The sequence below is a fragment of the Micropterus dolomieu genome, linkage group LG22 (assembly GCF_021292245.1).
Source record: "Micropterus dolomieu isolate WLL.071019.BEF.003 ecotype Adirondacks linkage group LG22, ASM2129224v1, whole genome shotgun sequence".
NCBI lineage: Eukaryota > Metazoa > Chordata > Actinopteri > Centrarchiformes > Centrarchidae > Micropterus > Micropterus dolomieu.
Window position 1 is genome coordinate 31,840,916 of NC_060171.1, and position 20,871 is coordinate 31,861,786.

At 39.5% G+C, this 20,871-nt stretch overlaps 1 protein-coding gene across 3 annotated transcripts in view; it reads left to right on the forward strand.

The window, feature by feature from the left end:
- Positions 1 to 20,871, forward strand: part of ndrg4 (NDRG family member 4) — a 60,630-nt gene that overhangs the window by 10,310 nt on the left and 29,449 nt on the right. For 2 of the 3 annotated variants that reach the window (XM_046036319.1, XM_046036320.1), the window contains exon 2: positions 17,465 to 17,555. In XM_046036319.1, the coding sequence (XP_045892275.1) occupies positions 17,478 to 17,555 (78 nt within the window). In that variant the 5' untranslated portion in view covers positions 17,465 to 17,477. Of the gene's footprint in view, positions 1 to 17,464; positions 17,556 to 19,766; positions 19,926 to 20,871 lie in introns of all 3 variants that reach the window. The other variant, XM_046036322.1, reaches the window with a different exon arrangement.

A 20,871-nucleotide genomic window follows, 5' to 3' on the forward strand; every position in this document is an offset into this window, starting at 1 on the left:
TCGCCATAGTGAGCGAATGGACTTAAGATGTAAGTCTAACAAAAACTCCTTCCGAGTGTTGATGGAGATTTTGTTTTAAACACTAATGATTGGGTAAGATGGTGAGGTTAGATGCTCTACACGCTTTAAGATAGGCTGTTGCTTTGGAATTTGCATGAAAAATAAGGATGCAGTCCTGCTTGATCTGCCCTCCAGGTTTCTTCAGACGCTGACTTGACAAAGGAATGAAAACAGCTAAATCAACAAATTTTCTAGGGAACTGTTTGCAAGGTGTTATTATTAAACACCAACATGTATTGGTTCGATGTGAATAGGATTTTGTCCTTGGGTTGATGACCCTATTTAAATGTATAAAAATTTAGCTCATGTGAGGAAACAATCATTTAGTTTTGTGTGTTATGTTACTATTCAGGTCATGATTTTACACAATGGTGGAGATAACAGATCCAGGATAAGTAGTAAAATATAAATGTTGTTTCAGCTTTTACCTTTCTGCTATACAGATTGCGTTGTCTTCTCAGTCTTTACTCACTGCCTACATATTTACTGAGCAAAGTCCTAGCTGTGAATACGTCCCTAACTATGTGTGTGGAGCAAGATGATAATTAAAAGTGTGAAAATGACCACCTAAATACCACTGCCTTCTTGTCTATGGACCCATTAATAAGGCGAGTAAATATATGCAAACCCAGACATAAGTAGGCTTCACTTTAATCAGTGCTCTCACCTCAGGCAGTGGCAGCTTTTCATCCAACCAACACACTCCTTCAAAGCTGGGAACATATTTTAGGATATCAGAGCAGGATTTAGTTGAGTTTCAAAAATTATTCTTGCCGTGCAGGTTGTAGTGTCCAGACACTGAACTCAAAGTCGAACTTCGATAACTAACTAATCTTATAACTAAAACAATATTTTGCTACAAGTTTATTTTGACATTGTATCTCCTCTCTTAGATTAAACCAGCAGTAGGGAATTGTTTCATATTACTGCATATTTGCTAAAAATCAAGCATTGCATTAGTTCATGCAGGCAAAGTTAAGCTCAGCTCACAATTCCAGCTACATCACCTGATAGCAGCCAATCACAAGCTAGCTCACTTCAGCTGATGGTTCAATTGATTCCCCTCTTTGCATCCGCTGGCAAATCTCATACCTCTTGTTTAAGCTGCTTTGGCCTGCCTACCCTTGCCGCTTCCTCTGCAAACCGCTTTCCTACCCGCCTCCACCCCAGCTCCTCCTTTCATGCTGTGTCTGACTTAATGAATGTCATTTCTGTTGTCGTTGAAGCCTGCTCTGTCCTGTACCTGAGGGTGGGGATGTCCCTGTTGCTGCTCTTCCTGCCTTAGGCTATTCGTGTATGCACATGGAAGGGCAGAGAGGTCCCAGAACAGAGCCATACTGCCAAACATAACTACTGTATATCCTGAGTAGTACATGAGACAGATAATCTGGGAAAAAATAAAAATATTTAACAAATCAGGTTCCTCTGGCGTCGATCTGATTCTCGTTTCGCCTGACAGGTTTCAGCACATATTTTGTGTGTTTTATCCTCAAGTGGAGTTTGTGTTGGAGTCTGTTGTGCTGGGAGATGGTTGTTTTTTGGTGTTAGTGGACTCTGTTTCGTTAGCTACAAAATCAGTAGGCAAGAGGCTCGGAAGCACACTGCGATGGACCACCATCACTACGGTTGAGTATGCGTTGTGACTGCCATACCAATGAGCCTGGCTCTTTGGTGTTGCGGTCAAGTTGCATTTTTGGTACCCCTTACACGCAGGTTCAGATCCGGGTGGGGTTACTGCTCTTGCCTTTCCGTCACACACACAAAAACATCACAGCCTCCGTAGACCAGTGGATTTCGAGCCAATTTCTTCACATAGGAAGCAGTGCACACAATATGTGACAAAACAATCTCTGCACACAGTCACACAGTGTCCTTTTTTAAACTTTAAACTTTATAAACTTAATCCAATGTATAGCTTATATTTGTATTCAGTCAGAGTGAGGCTATATCTGACAATCCTGTCTCTTAATAGAGATTTTAAATTGGTCTGAAATTGATTTCCGGACAGCATTAATGAGGTTTTTAAAGGCTTAAATTTGTCCCTTAGAAACCTGTCAATATTGCAAGGAAATGAAGAGGACTGCATTTGTGCTCTGTGCTCAGTCCTCTGAGCACATCTTAATTGCTGAAAAATCACATTAGCCTTTCCCCTGCATAGCAGCTGCTCTGAAGTCCAACTATCAGCAGAAACTTGGACCCTTAAGGGGGCCCCGCCCTTTCACAGCTCTGATGCCGCCACTGAAAGCTGAGGCAAAAATAGAGCTCTGAGTGAGTGTGTTGACAAAAGTGTGAGCACACCACTATGTGACTGGACTGTAACCTCTTTATATTCTTTTGTTTTACCCGAGTTAGCATGAATACAAAAATACACAGCCATCCAAAAATCAGGCTGCTTTTCTTACTCCTGTAAAACCGACTTTTTGGATACCGTGTGTGTCTTCCGTGTATAACAGTTTTTAAAGACACAAAGCTTTCATCTGACAGCGCTGACAAGGAAGCTTTTCGTGCCAGAACAGAAATTGCTGCTGAGGATTTCAGTCTTGAGCTGATAGTTGATAGTTAATATTTAATCCTCCACTCCGACATTGAGATCTCTGCTCTGGGTAGCTTCTCAGCCACAGAAGACTCCTCTAGACATTCAGCAGTTATAAATAATTAAGTTTCATTTAAAATGGTGGACAGAGCGTTGCTGTGGTTTAAAGACACACAGTGTGATTACAGCACTTCTGTTTTGCTTAAAGGTGTGTCAGGACATGTCAGTATGTGTATCTGTTCATTTTGCATGTGCAGACCAACAGATTGGATGATAGTGATGGGAGGGATGCTATGTTGAAGTGCAAGTCAAGCGCTCGGCATGACTGGAGGACGCTCCATGACATCCATGTCCACTTAGTTCAATAACCCCTTCAACTGAAAGCCATCAAGCCTGTTTATGTCTAATGCAAATATAATGCATAGGATGCAGGTAGATTTTTACACATTACACTAAAGCATAACCTGCTCCATCGTCTATTTGACTCTAAATGGGACCAGAATTTACTAAATGAACATCATGCTGTGTTGAAGAAGACTCGAAAGTAGCGACTGAGACCAAAAACTCAATAGGAAAGTGTTTACTGAGGTAATAAATCAGGTACGAAGGACTCTAATGCAATCAGACTTCTTTTTGCAACCAGTGGAGTCGCCCACAGCTGTCCATTAGAAAGAATACAAGTTTAAGGCACTCTGCGTTGGCTTCACTTTTCAGACCCAGACGTTGCTGCTTGGGTTGCTATAGTTTAAGTAGCTTTGATCTTTGATTTTTATTGATACTAGAGAAACAGAAAAAAATAATACATCGATGAATCTGCCACACAAGGTTTTACCAAGCTTGCGGAGTTTCCTGGAATTGACAATAAAGTTATCCTCTGTATTCTGCTTTATTTCAAAATTTTAAGGCTTGAACTTACTGAACAAGGGACCCTGCCATGAAACCAAGTCAAACAAAAGCTGAGTGAAGACATCTTAAAGTATATAAGGGTTTTATTGACAATGGTCACTCTGAGAATGTTAACACAGATGTTTTGCAGTATTTGGTCATAAACAAATGTACAATAGCACTAGATGAAAAGAGAATCACTAAAGTTATTTATCCTGTGAAGAAAATGAATGTGTACAAAATGCCATGACAATCTATCTAGTAGTTGTTGAGACATTTCAGTCTGGACCAAAGTGACAGTCCAACTAAAATTGCCAAGCCTACACCTATTCAGCTAGCTAGCTAAAAACTCTTCAACCACTGGAGTTACTCCCACCTTGCTTATGTCTGTCTGATAACTATGACAATTTTGATACCTGGTGCACACCAGAGGATTTTCAAATCTTAACTAATTTTAAAAGCATGGGATACGACAGACATAACGACAGATTTAACACACACTTGGCCTTAACTAAACAATTTCAGATAGGCAATTCCAGTGACTGGGGAACTCATAGAAACTTCCGTAATCAAACGTGACTTCAGAAATAAACAACATAGTGGCAGACTGTCATCGTCAGCTGGTTTCACTTGTGGGTACGTTTTGAAAAAAGAAAAAAATACAAATGTGGATGAACTCATGGCTGAAAAGACGGAATCAGCGTGGCTTCACACTACCACAATACATTAAGTCTTCTTTTAATTTCAGATTATAAATATCAAACATGTTACCAGCAAATAAGATGCCACAATCAGCCAATTTTCCTCTAGTGTGGGGCTAGCATAACATGCTGATGTTAAACAACTAGGACTATAATGCTTACCATCTTAGTGTAGTGTGTTAGTGTGCTGGCATTTGCTAATGGCACTAAACACAAGCTAAAGGTCAGGTGGACGGAAACGTCATTGGTTTTGCAGGTTATTGATAAACCAAAGTAGGTTATTGATTATGACTAGGGCTGACCTCAAATAGTGGACAAATGGGTGGAGCCTGATTCGACTGTCAATCTCACAGTCGAAGCTTTGCAGTGACACAAGGATCATGCCATTTTGGTGATATGGTGAGTGCTCAACATCTGATTTTACATAGAACTACCAGTTTTCTCCCAATACGTTAATATACAACCTTTTACAATATACATTTCAACGTTTCATACTGTAAATAAACGTGTAAAATGGACTTTTCGGATAATTTATCACCGTTGTTCACGCAAAGAATATTTTATCGTTTTTAAATAGCCAGCTGCTTCAAATAGACCCACGAGGAACCGCGATGTGCATGCAGCTGTCGGTAGCACGGAATGCACGCAACACTCTGCACAAGACCTGTGAATGGCAAGCGAGAGAGAGAGAGAGCGAGACAGAGAAAAGGGTCTTCAAAAAGCTTCAGTTTACAGTAGCTGAAAATTTACAGTGTAAGTTGAATGAACAGAGACTGCAGCTCTGCAGCTTCTCAAGATTAAAGCGGAGCTACCGTGTGTAACCTCCCCTCCCCGGTTCGAAATTGCCACGCACAAAAAAACACATGATTCGACCATCAGTCGACGATAGACAGGACGATTCTGATTCGACTATTTAAATCCTTGTTCAGGGACTAATTATGACATATGAATTGATGAAAAGTCAGAGGATTAGAATTCCTCTAGAGGGGAAATCTTCTCTCCTTCTGTCTTATGTGTTATTTGGTATTGTCTTCTTGTCTCTCTTTCTCTCTCTTTATGCTGTCCCGGCTCCAAGGTATCGATTCAGTGATTGTACATTAGATCAGATGCTTCCCCTCCACATGGCTGCGTGATTGATTTCCTGTCTGACAAAGCTTCTCTCTGAGCTGCTTCACTGTTCCTGCATCCTTTAAAGTGCTCCACTGTCATCAGATGATTGGAGCCAAAACACTGGCTCCAAACCATTCCATTGGCCAGACATAACGCACAAATGGTGTCATTCATTTATACAGTAAAGACATAAACAGTATACAGTAAAGACAGAAACATAGTGTGGATACTGGGCCTTCCACCATAACATATGAGTGTAAAAACTGAATACTGCTTCATGTTCAAATTTAAGGCTGCACTAGTCCAAAAAATTGTATCAACAACAAGTCAAACAACTGTGTACTGATAATGTTTAATGTTAAACGTAGTGTCCTTAGTGATTGTAATGTCAAACCCACAGAGGATTATCATCTGTCTCTCTCTCGTATCCAGCAGCAGCAACAACCTGTTGTTTTTAGTAAACCCACTATGCACTACCTGCTCTGCACAAAACTGCAGACAGACAAACTGAACGCAAGCACAGATATTTCCACTACGAACTGGTGGAGAACAAAACAGAGCTAAAAGGAGAGTGAGTACTGGAGTTACCATTGCTGGATAGCCAAACACATATCTCCAATATCTATGCTAATGTTGCACAGTATCTGGTGGATGTGTAAATAGGCAACTATTTGCTAGCACATTAGCCATGTTATTAGATACCATTTAAAAATTGTTTATTCCAAACTACTTTTAGCTACTTTGGTATTGGCATAAAGAGTTAGTCCAGTGTTTAAATGTATTTATTCTATACAGACAAATCCCAGCTCAAGTTCAAATCTCATCACATACCAGATCTTAATTTCCGCTTGACATATGTTTTTGTTTATTGTATTTCTTTTTTTTTTTTTTACTGCTTTTCGTTATTCTTTATCTACTATATACCATGTAATGGGTGTTGAGTTTTTACGTATTCAGTGCCCTTGACTACATACTAGTATAATACATACCAGTATCAGTACTATGAGTCACACTTATACTGCTTAACTTTATTCTCTTGACCTGCAGTTTATACACTATAGTACAGAGATTTAAAATGTATTTCTAAATATTTCCTTATATGTTCTTCTCTACATGGTGCATTTATACACCCACTTTGTCTATTATGATTTACTCCACCATTTTCCTTAGTAATATGTGTTTATCTGATAGCAGAGTGTATATGTATTTGAGGTTTTGGCAGCTTGATGAGCATCAGTAAGAAAACTACAATAAAAAAATAAGTAGTTCTGGTGAACGGTTACATTTAAACTTCTATTATGATTATGGCTTAGTGCAACATATGATGAGGATCACTGTATCTGTCATGGTGCTGATCATTGTAAAGCCCTGTTATGTGTGTACCTTCAATCTGTCCCGTCCTCATCTAAACAGCACAATCAATAATAAACAAAGACAATACATATAGAGTCTCATAACCCTGATGAACTCGAGAAGGAGGAAAATTAAACAAAGAGAAAAGCAAAAAGAAAAAAGGTTACTATGGTGCGACTGTGAGAGGTGTAATTTGGCAAGATCTACTTGTGAATGGTGAACAAAAGGGAACATTATTTGTAATTTATTGCAGGAGAGCAGGGAGGGGAGAGCTATGTTGCCACTGCTATGAGTTAATACGTCAATGTCAATGATAGTATTTATACTATAGTGTCAGTTTTGCTATTGTTGCTTTGTGAATAACCCAGTGTAAAATGAAATGTACAAAGAAACAAATGTGCTGTAAATATTATTAATTGGACAATAAGAAACAAATAAAAGCACACATGATAACATAGATGCTGTGTAGTCTGGAGAAGACGATGGGAAAATAATGTGTAATTCAAAAAAAGCAGTGACGAGAAGGTAAGCCAGACCCGATGGGACTAAGCTGGGTTGCCATAGCAACTCTGGCAGGGTAGATTTAAAAGGGAAAAAAAGAAATGAAGGAGGTAGAAAGAAAAGAAAAGAGGAGAGGTCCATTTTGTTCTCCTCAACATACTGCTATAAAAGCAGACCCTTTTCTCCCCAAACTCGAAAAACACTCCACTTGTTCTGAAAGAAAAAGCTCTTGTTTTTCTTTGGCAGCGTTTCTTCATGAAAGCAAGGGCATAGAAAACAGGCCTGTAAATAACTTCTCACCCACTGACACTTTGGCTGCCTGACCACAGTTGGTTGAGGGATGAAGAAATGCTTTGAAGTTAGGACGTCCACTGTGGAGAGTAGACTGTGATGGCCACATGCCACGGTTCAACTCGCCAGCAGTGCTGTTCATTAGATACAATACAGGACACTGCACGGAGGAGGTGAAAGAAAACATAAAGAATCCACGATGGGGTGAGTAAGAGCTGCAAGAGCATAAGAATCAAAATGTACCAAAACAAAGGTTGCAGCGAATGGCCAAGTGAGAGGGGAGGCAGGATTTTAACTCCTCTGTCAAGGTCTATTTTTTTATTCTATATATTTGTATAGTTGATAGTGTCTTCCCCCTCTCCATGATGGCAGGCTTTTCAGCTACCCTTAGACTAAGTGAGATGATACAAACTTTTTGGAGCATGCCCCAGCCTTCAGGCTACTGAAGGAAATTTAAGAAAATGCTTGCGTGTTGCAAGTTTGAAGTGATGATCTTGTCTTTCCCTAGTGAGTGCCTTCTGGCCTGAGAGGAACACAGGTTTGACTTACATGTAGCCTTAGTACTGCACACCAATATGAGCAACATCCTGTAATGGAGCGAATGGCGATCGTATCGGTGTGGCAACAAAGGCTTTTCTGGTTTTAATCAACCCTCTCTTCTTTCAGATTTTATTTTTGTCCAAAACAGTTCTGCAATATCTCAGACGATATGCCTTGTTTTTTTAAATGCTTGCTTTAGGGTTAGAAAAAAATTGTGGTTATGGCAAATAACTATGGTCTGGATATGGTTAGTGCTAGGCCACTAAAACACTTGGTAATGGGAAAGATTATGTTAACGGTTAATAAAAACATGAATGTTAATTGTGGGTCTGTGACAGAACACAAACTCCTGTCTTCTGTCCAACTACTACCCGACTACCACACCCTTACTTTCTCCTTCGCTAAATATAGCACATCGCTTCCTGCATAGGCACTGAAAACATTGGCACTGGACTGTATTCACTGTTACTCTTTGACATCTCCAAGAGGGATTCATCAGTGGCTTATAATGACACAGTCAGTTGTGATTTTTCCAAACATGAGCTACCAAACTAAGTAAAGTTTCTCCTGAAGGTAGCACTAGTAAAACGCTCAGTGTATCCCAATGGTTGTGCTCTATCCATTAGATTTTACCATTTCTTCTGTAAGACTGAAAATTTTGGCTTAATGTTGGTGCTTAAGGGAAAGTCAGCGATCACAAAAACACAATAAATTTTTACACTGCGTGTATCAACATCTTTTATTAAAAAAACAGCAAGAACTTCACCATAGATAGATGCAAAGTTACACACAACATAAAGCATTATACCAGAGGAGGACAAGACCGGTATCTTTCCACCGGCAGCTGTGGCGTCATGAGGCCAAATATAGCCGGTGTAATGCAATGGTAATTGATTTCACAACTAGCTGTCTTACATAAGCATGTCAGAGTGAATAGAGATGGAAAGAGAGGGATGAGATGGGGTGGAATGAGGAAAGAGAAAAGACAGAGATGGGAGGATGAGATGGTGTGAAAGAGAAAGAATTAAGGGAAATAATAAATGGGAGGCAGGCATGCTGGAGTGGCAAGAAGAAGAAGAAAATTGTGCAAAGATGCTGAGAAGCAGGGACTGCATGCTGGAAGACAAAGAAGAAGGGTATAGGGAAAGATTTGGAAAAAAACTGCCTGTCAAACAGTGATGACAAATTTGAAAAACAGAGAGACAAAAAGAAGCAGAGACAGAGAGAGTCACACGCAGAGATTCAACAGCAGAGCCTGGGTGGAAATAACTACATTGCGTAGTACTGCATACTATCGCTTTTACAAGTAATTTGTCTTGTCAGTAATGTTTTAACTACAGATTTTGAAGCTGCACTAATTCATATTTGTATGTTAACAATGGATAAAATGATTAAATATCATGTGACTGTGCAGTGAGGCTTTTAGCTTCTATTAGCTCATTATTTTGGTTTTATATCAACAAAATTCTGTTCTCATCACCTCCAGCAGCAGTAGGCAGCCAAAAAAAATACTTTGTCTAAACTACAAAGATAGTTAATATTAAAATTACATTCTAATGCTAATGTTGCTCTGTGTCTGCCAGATGAGTGTTTGAACAATAAGCTAATCAATTATCAATGTAAAAACAAAACAACATCTTTGGCTGATGTGCAACACATGTCATTTTCAGCTTTTCTGGCATCCTTAAAAGGCCAAAAAGAATTAACAAATGAATGATAATTCAAATTAAAATCAACAAATGCTGCTTTAATTCATGTGTACCTGCTAGCTCTCTTTAGCTTTAGAAACTCGCAATTCCCTTAAAGCACCTGTTGAATGTTCACTAACGGTAACTGTGAATGGGTATTTATCCGGTAGTTTGTGTTGTTGTTAAGCAAATTGTTGAAAAATGTGCTGAAGTTGTAGGTACTCTGTGTGTATGTAGTCAGCCTGTTCTCATGCTCAGGCGTCACATATACACGCTTTGGCAAAGCGTCTATTGTACGCAAAACGGCGATTTTGCGTGTATAGTAGCCCCCAGGTATGTGTGTATGTGACACCCTGGGGTGACCACAACTATGGATTCAACTAGCTAGCTAGCGATTCTTTTGTTTAAGGAGTTGACAGCCCCCCAGAGGCAACTTCCCTAACCTCAACCGTGGCATTAGTTAGTGCCTAAACCTAAGTCAGTAAATATATGCATGTGCACGGCCGATGTGCTAGCAGGTAGCGCGTATCATATACAATAGACACGGCTTTTCCAAAGCGTGTATATGTGACGCATGAGATGCAATCGGGTTGATGTAGTTATGATGAACATTTAATTCATGTTGTATAAGTGGATCTTGTGTCTTTGGGGGAGACTAGTAGGATGTACACAGATGGTCCTGGAGGCACAATTTTAAAGCAATGGAAGCGGTTATGTAAGAAATCCAAGGAAGGAACAAACAAGGATTTATTGAGGTGGAATAAGGATAAGGAGATAATCCTTTAGGACCCCTTTGATTTAATTTCACATCTTTTATGCTAAGTGCTCATTGCTGTGCAGCCTTAAAGCATGTGGCCAGTAGTGTTCATTTCCTTTAGATTTTCTGAATGTTCAGCCATTTTGGCTGTGATTGCTTAATCACCCAGTTCTTCTTTTTTACTCCAGCTTTAGACAGTTCACATAATGTCTGATGCATCGTGAAGTGATCTCCCTGACAGTCTGGAGGCTCCACTTATCTAGCTGTCTCCAGTGTCAGTCACATAAGTGCACTCCCAGTTGACATAAATGTGTTGGGCTTTAGCCATAGAATAAACTATAACAGTCAAGGGGCCTAATTTACACTGGAGATAGATGAGGACATGTCACTGTGTCAGCGGGTAGGTAATACCATTGGCTCTGTCATGCTCTTTATTATGTTTGGGGAATTCAACACTCCAGCAACTCATATTACACATTCACATTACACATTATGTTTGCCTGACACATTGGTTAGTCCACATTCTCAAACATACCATCGAGCTAATGCTAGCTTAATAGCTAGCAAGATACAGTTAATAATATCTCCCAGGGACAGTTGTAATTTCAACTCATAAATCCAATAGCCACTGACTGCTTTTCCCTGCTTCAGTCTGACATCAGGCACCCAATGTTTCAGAAGGTTAATGAGCATTTTGAATGGTAAATCTGCAATGTTAAAAAAATCAGTTTGTTAAATTATAAACTTGACTAATATAAACACGTCACTGATTTATTATTTTCATGAGAAGACAAAGAATTAGTGAACTGCTGATAAACAGCAGACAGTCGGCTATAAAGTGAGGGAGCAGGAGGAAGAGAGGTGGTGTTGTTTGCTTTCTGATCTCATATTAATACTCCTTATGGCTCTATTCCAGTGGCCTCAGAAAGGTCACACTCACCCATTTAATAAACTGGTCACGATGGGAAGGAGACAGCTAGGGGACGAATAGAAAGAGAAAGGAGAAAAACTTAAACATTAGGTCTGTTCGAAGGATTAAATGCATTGCATCTGTTTTAAAAAGATCCGTCTTAAGAGATCAGCATGTGTAATGTTTTATATTTTAACCTGTCAATTGAAAAAATAAACAAAACAAAACCGAACAGCCTTTGATTCTTCCAGAAGTGTCCTCTCATCAGGATAGCAATTGCTCTGAAACAGCACTGACAACATGTAACATGAAAGGTTATGAAGTTAAAACTCTAAATAAGGACGCAAATACAGTCTCTGGTCCATTACAGTGGATTTACCATAAAGGTTTGAATACGTGTGCACTCCAAATTTAGGTGCGGCTAGCTTAATCACCTTTCTCACAGATGAGTGACAGAATCAGACCGTTAACTTTACTGTAGTTACCTCAAAAGAAAAGTGGTCGTCTCGAGTCGGATGCCAAAGTGTGTGAACGTGCAAGCTTACAGCAGCGCCCACAAAACACAACATTAGAGGTCTGAAATGTTATTGTGTAAATATATTTTCAGTTCATTTTGAAACAATGGTGGAACAAATTAGACTAGACCAGACTGGCCTCGTTAATTAATGTGAAACACTGGGATTGGTAGGCTGTATGTATACTGTATATATTAAATAAGGATTTTGTGAGATTTTGGCCGTTGTTGTATTTTTCATTCTAGCATTTACTGACCAGAAACGCTTGTAAGTCACTTCTCAAAGACTTTTTAAAGAAAGAAAAAAAAAACAAACAGCTCTGATAGCCGTAATGTGGATGTTGTTCATACTGACAAACTTAAAGTGATGTTTTTTTACAAACTCTGCACCAGCTCTACAAAGCATTGCAGCGTCTGTCAGCTCATTGTTTTGGATTTTATAGCCAACAATATTATTGTTTTGGTTCAGTCTCATACTTGCCTTCTGTGTCATTTCCAGCAGCACTTCCAGACACAGCAGGCAGCTGTTTTGAACAATAAAACAGCTCTGAAAAACCGACTGCACACAATATACACAGCACCAAACTCTAAACAGGAAGGTAGGGCATTTAGCAGCTAAAGAGAAAATTATTACTTACTTTAAAAATCTGTCCTGTGATGTGTATAATTTCCCATGCAAGTAGTGGCCCTGACACTCTAGAGTCACACACATTTCATCAGCCACTGGGAGTGACTGTACTGCAAGTGGCATCTGGGCATTGTGTCTTTAAGGGTGTCAGATTAAAACATAGCCTATGCTGAACAACTGCCAAAGAGAGGAGAGCGAGAACAGTAGAGGACACATGAGGTTGGAGAGAGAGAGAAAAGGTTGGAATGAGACAGAGAGGTGTTGCTAGGCCTTTAAGGGTCATTTACACTAATGACAAAAAAAGTTGAATCCACAATTGTGGTACAATTCGTGTTGGTTTAGAGACATTTGCCTCTGAAATATCTTCTACCACTTTAATTAAATGGATGTGAATGGAATGTGGTTTGTGCTGCTAAAAGCATAGGTATCTTTTACACTGGAGATGCTGGGGAATATGGAGGACTGATCCTGACAAATTCAGAAATAAATAAATAAATGCTCATTAAATAAATAAGCATCTAATTAAATGCACAAAAAATAAAGTAAATAAATATGTAGGCAGTAATTAAATTATACAAGGAGACATAAATGTATGTATCTATTTTAATTAGCTTTTTACTTATTCACCTTTGTAAGAATTACCTTTTTTATTTATTGTCCGTTATAATCTTCAACTTTATTTATTACTCATTTTTTAAATGTATTTATTTAGATGTGTGTTTTAATATTTTTGTCTGTTTTATTCTTCCTTTGCATTTCTACCCTATTTTTTCCCCCAATGGTATTTATTTCTGCCTGTCCTTTTTACATTTCTGTATGCATTTCTGCCTCATTATGCAAATGAGGAGGGGCTGTGTCTCAAGGGGTGAACTTCTCCCCTATTGGTGGACTAGTCATACGGGAGCTCTACTCTACCTGCACACACCAAGAAATGCATAGAGATATGTAAAAAGGACAGGCAGAAATAAATACCATTGGGGAAATAAATAGGGTAGAAATGCAAAGGAAGAATAAAACAGACAAAAAATATTAAAACACACATAAATAAATACATTTAAAAAAGAAGTAATTAATAAATAAAGTTGAGGATTATAAGAGACAATAAATAAATAAGGTAATTATTACAAAGGTGACTATATAAGGAAACAAATTATAAGAGATATATACATTTATGTCTTCTTATATAATTTAATTACTGCCTACATTTATTTATCTACTTTATATATTGTGCATTTAATCGGATGCTTATTTATTTATTGAGCATTTATTTATTCCTGTATTTATTTCTGAATTTGTCAGGATCAGTCCTCCATAGAGGACATGTCCCCACCACATTTTTGAAATGGTATTTTGTCCCCATCAGTTTTTGAAAGCATTTGTTAATAGTTTGCAGCAAGAAATTTTAACTTACAAGGGAAAATGCTTTAAAAAAAAGTTTATTTGCACAATAAAAAAATATGCAATGCAATCTAAATATAGTTTACCTTCATGTTAAAAAAGACATTTGAAAAACTCAGCAGCAAAGTGTCTTATTGTAACTCTGGATAATACACAGACATTCAACGGTTTTCCTAGGGACTCTTTCTTTTAGATGAATTAGATCTAAGTAAGCTTTTAATTTGTTTAATATAATTTTTAAATATAAATTGAAAACAAAAACTAAATTCCATTTACCCTCATTGTACTGAGGCTTTGAGATATATACTGTATCAGCAGATATGACCAAAATTGTCTGCTTGGATAAACAGAACTAGTGGTAAGTTTAAAAATATGTTTTTGTTATTTCAATGAACTGGCCCTTTAAATATCTATTTTAAGCTATTGCATGTGTTGAGTTAAAGAGGCCAAACCAGGCTGGAACCTTGTCAGTTGGTATTCTGAAGTGAGTTAAAGGGATAGTAGTTTAGCTATTTAGGTAGTTTGTTATGCAATAGACTTTTTGTTAAATTCAGTGAATATTTCCTCATGGTTCGTTAGTTTTTTGTGTGCTCTGAAAAAAATCTGGTTTTCCTACACAGCCATCTGTAAATGGAAAACAAATAAAGTGGTGTGGACCTTGCCACACAACATTGTTCCAGCCAATCAGCAACAGGTGGCGTGCACAGGAGGGATGGAGGGAGAGGGGCAGAAAGAAAGTAAAAAGACACTATAATTTCATTTTATTTTATTTCTTTAATATACTTTTTTTACAACTTCAAACACCAGTCCCACCTAGCTGCCTGCACAAAGTGCATGACGGTTGCTATGCAACATACATGAGTTTGTCAACCTCCTTCATTAGCATTCACTGACAGGCTAGCGCAACTCAGCATCACGCAACTTTCTTGCTCAAGTTGAACATTTTCAATGTGAATGCCCTCACGGCAGCGCCCCCTCCACATCACCCAACAGGAAATCGCGTCTCTCTGCGTTTTTGCATTGACCTTGTCAAAAACCGCGTTGCCCCCAGTGCGCGCTTCGGGTCTGAAAGCACCACCAGGAGATTGAAGTTTACATTTTGAGTGTCCATTTCCATTTGGTTTGGAGTTTTCAGCTAGCCAGTTTGCAAACGTTACTTCCATCCATCCATCTATCGTCAACCGCTCATCCTGCGTACAGGGTCGCGGGGCTGGAGCCTATCCCAGCTGACACTTGGCGAAAGGCTACTTTCTTACACTAATTTGTTGCAGAGTGATCCGGATCTGTGCAAAGGAATTCAACGTCACAGCCAGTGTACATGCTCATTATAACACTCCTATGAACAAATCAGATTGCTTGATTTGAGCTTTTATACTTGGCTGACTTGTAATCGTGGGCAGCACGGTGGCCTAGTGGAGGGCCTCACAAGGTCCTGGGTTCAAACCCTGGTCGTCCCGGCCTTTCTGTGTGGAGTTAGCATGTTCTCTCCGTGTCTGCGTGGGTTCTGCTCTGGCTTCCTCCCACCGTCCAAAGACATGTGGACTAGGTTGATTGGTGACCCTAAATTGTCCTTAGGTGTGAGTGTGATTGGTTGTTTGTCTATGCCCTGCGATGGATTGGCGACTTGCCCAGGTTGTACCCCACCTTTTACCAGATGTCAGCTGGGATTGGCTTCAGCCCCCGGCGACCCTGTACGCAGGTTGACGATGGATGACTTTTAACCTGGGACATACAGCTTTATCCTCCTATTTTAGCACTGTATGGAGTAATTTATGCCATCAAGTGCATATTTAAGTCTTTTTTGTAGTCAACTGGAGCTAATGATACTTTTTCACCCAACTCATAGAAGAAGAAATAAGAAGGCCGCTTTTATCTGCCTCTGCTGACATCAAGGACCCATTCTTTCTAAAATTACTAAACATTTCGAGTAGTAAATCGGCCCTGTTTTCATTGTAAACTGCATCTGCTGTGTGAGAATGGAAAGCTTGACAGTCATAGCAACAGTAATGAAGGGTGGCGAGGCGTGGCGAAGGGTCAGTTGGAGGTATTTCAGAGGAATAGCCATAATTTGCAGTAATCTGCAGTTTAGTTTTGAACACACTCTCATCATCCATCTCTCTAACTCCACATTTAATGAGGAAAAGTAGTCCCTGGGAGTGTTGAATGTAAAATAAACTGTAAAATACACTAATCTGCCTGTTTTAACACAGATTACTGAGGCAAACAGTATCTCAGTTTGGTGCTAAACTAAATCTAGCGTGTGTGGAGGGATGTGTTCTTCTGTGTTACAGTTCTGGTGGACCACTGTCATCATGTAACAGTGTAATTTTACTGACGCTGTCTGAAATCACTCTTTTTGAATGTTGGCATGTAATTGGTGTCCTTGTGTATTACGTATAATATTTGTGTGTGCATGACCTCAAACACAAAAGGCCATTTAAATTAGACCTTGATGCAGCCTTAGTCCTCTCGTTATCTCTGGGGCAGTAGTCTGTGCGCTTCCAAGCTCCACTTGTTACAAAGTATTCTTGGTCAGCAAGCATCCATGTCATCTCCAATTTTGAGATGATCACTTAACTGTGTTTTTGTAGACTGTACTTTGAACTGAAAAATCAGATCTGTCAATCCAAGCTTTTCATTGCTTTTTAGTGTACTGTAGTGGAGAATGACGTGGTGTTTGTTCGTGCAGTGAAAGAAACTGCTCGTGTGACGGTGTCTGTTGGTCCTGAATACAATCCTCATCTGTCCTGCGTTAGTGCTTCACAGTTTCCCTTTTGTTGGGTGGATAAAACATATGGCAGGACTGTGGAACTGTGCCTTTTTACTGTAAGTTCAGACATACTCTACAAATTCCAGAACAATTAAAGGTTCCCTGTGTAGCTTTTGACCTCTAGTAGTGCCAGAGAGCAATGTTTTGTTTGCCTCATGCACTTGCACAAGGACATACATGCATGCACAAATGAGTGACTGTCAGTGGTTTAATGGTTTCATGTTATTCCAGTGATCTACAGCTGGGGGTATATTAGACCTCTAAAATAAACACATTGCAAACATAACTTGGAGAAAACTCCACATAGTGCCTTTAATATTGGAAATTATTTACTTCTAGCTTAAATCTGAAGCATCTCTGGGTCTGTAGCATCATTTTTATAGTGGCTTTTCACACAATTTCTGTGTAATTTAGTGTATTATTATAAAATTATTGTATTATTAACTTTTACCAGTAAATCTTCCAGTAAATCAGGGCAGGATTGCAGTAAAACTAATTCCATCTTGATTCCATCTCCTCCGTTTCCAATCAGTTTCCTCATCTGTCAGCTGCTCAGATTATTCCAGTTCAGTACAACATTCAATCGGGGATCTGATTCCTTTCATAAATTCACAATGTGGATTTGTGAAATGACTCCATGAAGGACTGTTTCATTCCATTGACTTGAAACTGAACTGCCATCATCATGTAACACATTGTTGGCAATGTAAATGCCGATGAATTTTGGTCAAACATTTCTCTACATGATGAAATGATAGTGTAACCTTATATGTGTGTGCGTGTGTTTTTGTTTTTTTTTTGTGCGTGTTGCCATGGTGATTGCAGGTTGCTGTCCAGGATGGCGGGAATGAAGGAGCAGCAGTTCACGGAGGAGAAGCCCCTGCTGCCGGAGCAGCGAGGAGTGGACTCAGACATGGTCAGTCGACCTGGTTTATTTACCGTGTGTGTCCTCTGTGCCATTAACCTGGCTGTCTGGGTGTTCACATGCTGATTCCTGCGTGCAGGATGACCCACTTTAAAACTCTTGGTGCATTAAGAGAGAGATGTGTGTGCTCATTAGCTGTGATGGCTTATAATTAGACAATGGGCTTGTTTACCAGCGGAGGAAGAAATTAATGAACTCTATCCAACCATGACTCTTTGATAACAACGCTGTGAAAAGATGAACTCTCATTTAAGCTGAGTGATAGTGGCAGAGCATAAAGAGGGAAGCAAAAACAGAGCAGGGAATAGGCGGTAGGCAGTTACATAAAGGCCACTTTTTCCAGTCCACTTAGCCATTACCTAAGCAACAGGTTGTGGCTGAATTGGGGTCTCTTGAATGTTTGAGAGTCACTTGTTGTAGGAATGATGGAAATGGTGGAGACATGCCAGATCTACTTGATGGAAAAGCTCTTCAAAAAGAAACTTGAAGATTTATGCCTGAAAATGACACATTTTCTCCTTAAACCTTTCAAACAGACATTTCTTTGTGAGGTGAGCTGGTTATTATTCCCCCAGTCTGCGTGAATGGAGAAGAAAAAAAGTAGATAAAAGGTGCTTGATCAAAGAGAAATAAATGGGAGGTCTGAGTGGCCAATTATTAGAAGGCAGTTTTTATTACTGTGGGAAGCAAACTGGCGGAGAAAGCCTTACTGCCCAGAATAGCATGCAAACAACATATTGAACTTACCATGTGGAGTATTCTTCTGCTTCTGACAAGCTTATTCTTTCTGCTGGAGGAATCAATGAAGCAGCGAATGAAGCCACTGACTGAATACGTTAGCTGTGACTCACTTGGCCAGTGTGTCAGAAATGAAACTGTGCACCCAGGAGATACAGTAAATCAGGGTTTGTTGACTCAGTAGCTTATTAGAAGTAGCCTAAATATAGTGTGCATCAATATGAATGTCTAATTCTGCTATTGATCAGCTCATCTAGCAAAAGGTCATTAGGTCTGCTCTCTATGACTCACTGCTTTTAAATTATTGGGGCCATCTCCAGCCACATCGATCCAGTTACATGTTACTGGATGTTACAGTTACATTGCGCGATTCAGCGGATCGCTTGCTTTATTGTTCTGTCGAAGAGGACTTCAGCTGAAAAACACTTGCTGTTTTATCTCCTGCCCCTCACCTCTCCCAGCTCATTTAAAGTCTGTGGCTCTGGTGTTGTGCAACAGTGTGTTAGTGACCTTTAAGAACAGTTACTGAGTGATTACCTCCTGGCACAAAACACTGGTAAAACGCTGGTCTGACTCACAGCAAGTCATGTTGGACTAATGCTGCATTCAGTTCATACGGGCATAACAGAGACGTCCCGAAGTTTTTATTTCTTGAAATTTGAATCTGATTTGAATCTTCAAGGGTCAGTTTTTTATGCTACTGATGAGCTTTGTCACGCTCTGCACTTAAAGCAAGAAATCAACTGATGGTGATGCTTTTGAACAGTCCAAATAATAAATAATAAATAATCAGTAGTAATTATCACATGATCCACATCAGACATTATTAATTCTGGTCATTTTATTTAAACATATATAATTCCTGTGTTTCCTTGAAAAGTGAATAATAACACAGTTTAAAGGTACCCTAAATTAAAGTTTTTCATCACTTGTAGTGCTGTGGAACAGTGTTTTTACATGCGCGCTCCAGTCTGGTCTGTATCAGGCACGCATGGAGGGACGCACAAAACCTCTGTTGGTTTCTTGCCATTTTGCTGATTGAGTGTTGGGAAATATGACAACTGACAAAAATATAATCAGAATATTTTAATAAAGAGGGGAGATGGGATTGGCCCTGAAGGTATTGTGCCAGCTCTGAAGCTTGTATTTACATTGTGACATGAAGGCAGCATACTCCTGGCCTGGAGTTGCATGTGGATAGTCTAATCCAGCAGGTTCACAACCTGCTCTTCTACTCCTATTGACGGAAAGTTACAGATCTTCATCTTGACTTTTCTGGTGACGCTGGACCAGAAAAATGCAAAGTGAGGCATGAGGTCTCTTCTTCAGAGCATCAAATGTTTGGAGGATCACTAAACACATTTCAAAGACTTCCATAAACATTGCATCAGACAGTGAATCTTGAATGATGTGTATCACATTGTTGTGTTTACTGTATGTTGCTGCTCTGTCTTCCCAACACAGCAGGATAAAGGAGAGGAGGCATCGGGGGGGTTACCATGCCCCGCCAGCCCCGAGCCCCTTAACCCCCCTCCTCCTCCCAGCCGCCCCACTCACCGCTGGCATGTCATCGCACGGCACTGGCTCCGCCAGACCCGCCGTCGGACCAGCGGGGTCCTCCGGGTAACTACCAGAACCACCAGAACAAGCAGAAACATCTGACTGGCAGTAGCTACACTGAATCAAACAGGGAACACAGATGTGTGCAGCTGAGCAGAAAACTGGAGCACCAGACCAGAAATGTCATGATACAGAACTAAATCAAGAAGAAACAGTTTATAAAACCACATTGTTGTACAGAGGACTTGCACAGCATTTTTATGTAGTTATATCCACAATGACCGATGGTAACCCCTAGTAACAGTGGTGCTGCACAGTGGTAAAGCAGTAAAAATGCTGGAATAACGTGCTATTACTGTTTAAATATAACCGTGACCTGCTGTAATATAAAAAATACTCACTTACATAAATGTACAGAAGTATTATCAGTAAAGTGGACTTCAAGTATTAAAAGTAAAGTACTCCTCGCGCAGCAGAATGATATTCTTGTAATTGATTATTATTACTGACACATTAGCAAGTAAGCAACATTTAAATGTTTTGGCTGGTCACAGTACTGTTGGGTCAATGCACATTTTGTTGTAAAATTGCATAGTAACTATGTTTGTTAAACAAATGTAGTGGAGTAAAAAAATAACTCCTTGAAATGTTGAGATTCTTTCACAAAGCCTAAAATCTGGGCCAAAATCGACTCTGACAAAACTAGTCACACACACATAAACAAATGCAATGCAACTAGGTCCAACAAATCTTCACAGCATCTCTGCAGCATTATATAATACTCAACCAGAACAATCACCCAGGCAGGATTGTTCCTGAGGACTCTCACCATCTTTAACCATTAATTTCTATTAGTTTCAATGTAGAATTGTTAGAATAGAATATGTTTTTCTAAAATTATATAAAGCCAAACAGTTGCCCTAGATGTCACCACCAACTGAACACCCTACAGGTCCACGGAGCTCTACCTTCTCACTAAGCTTAGCTGCTGCACATCCTCTACATGTAG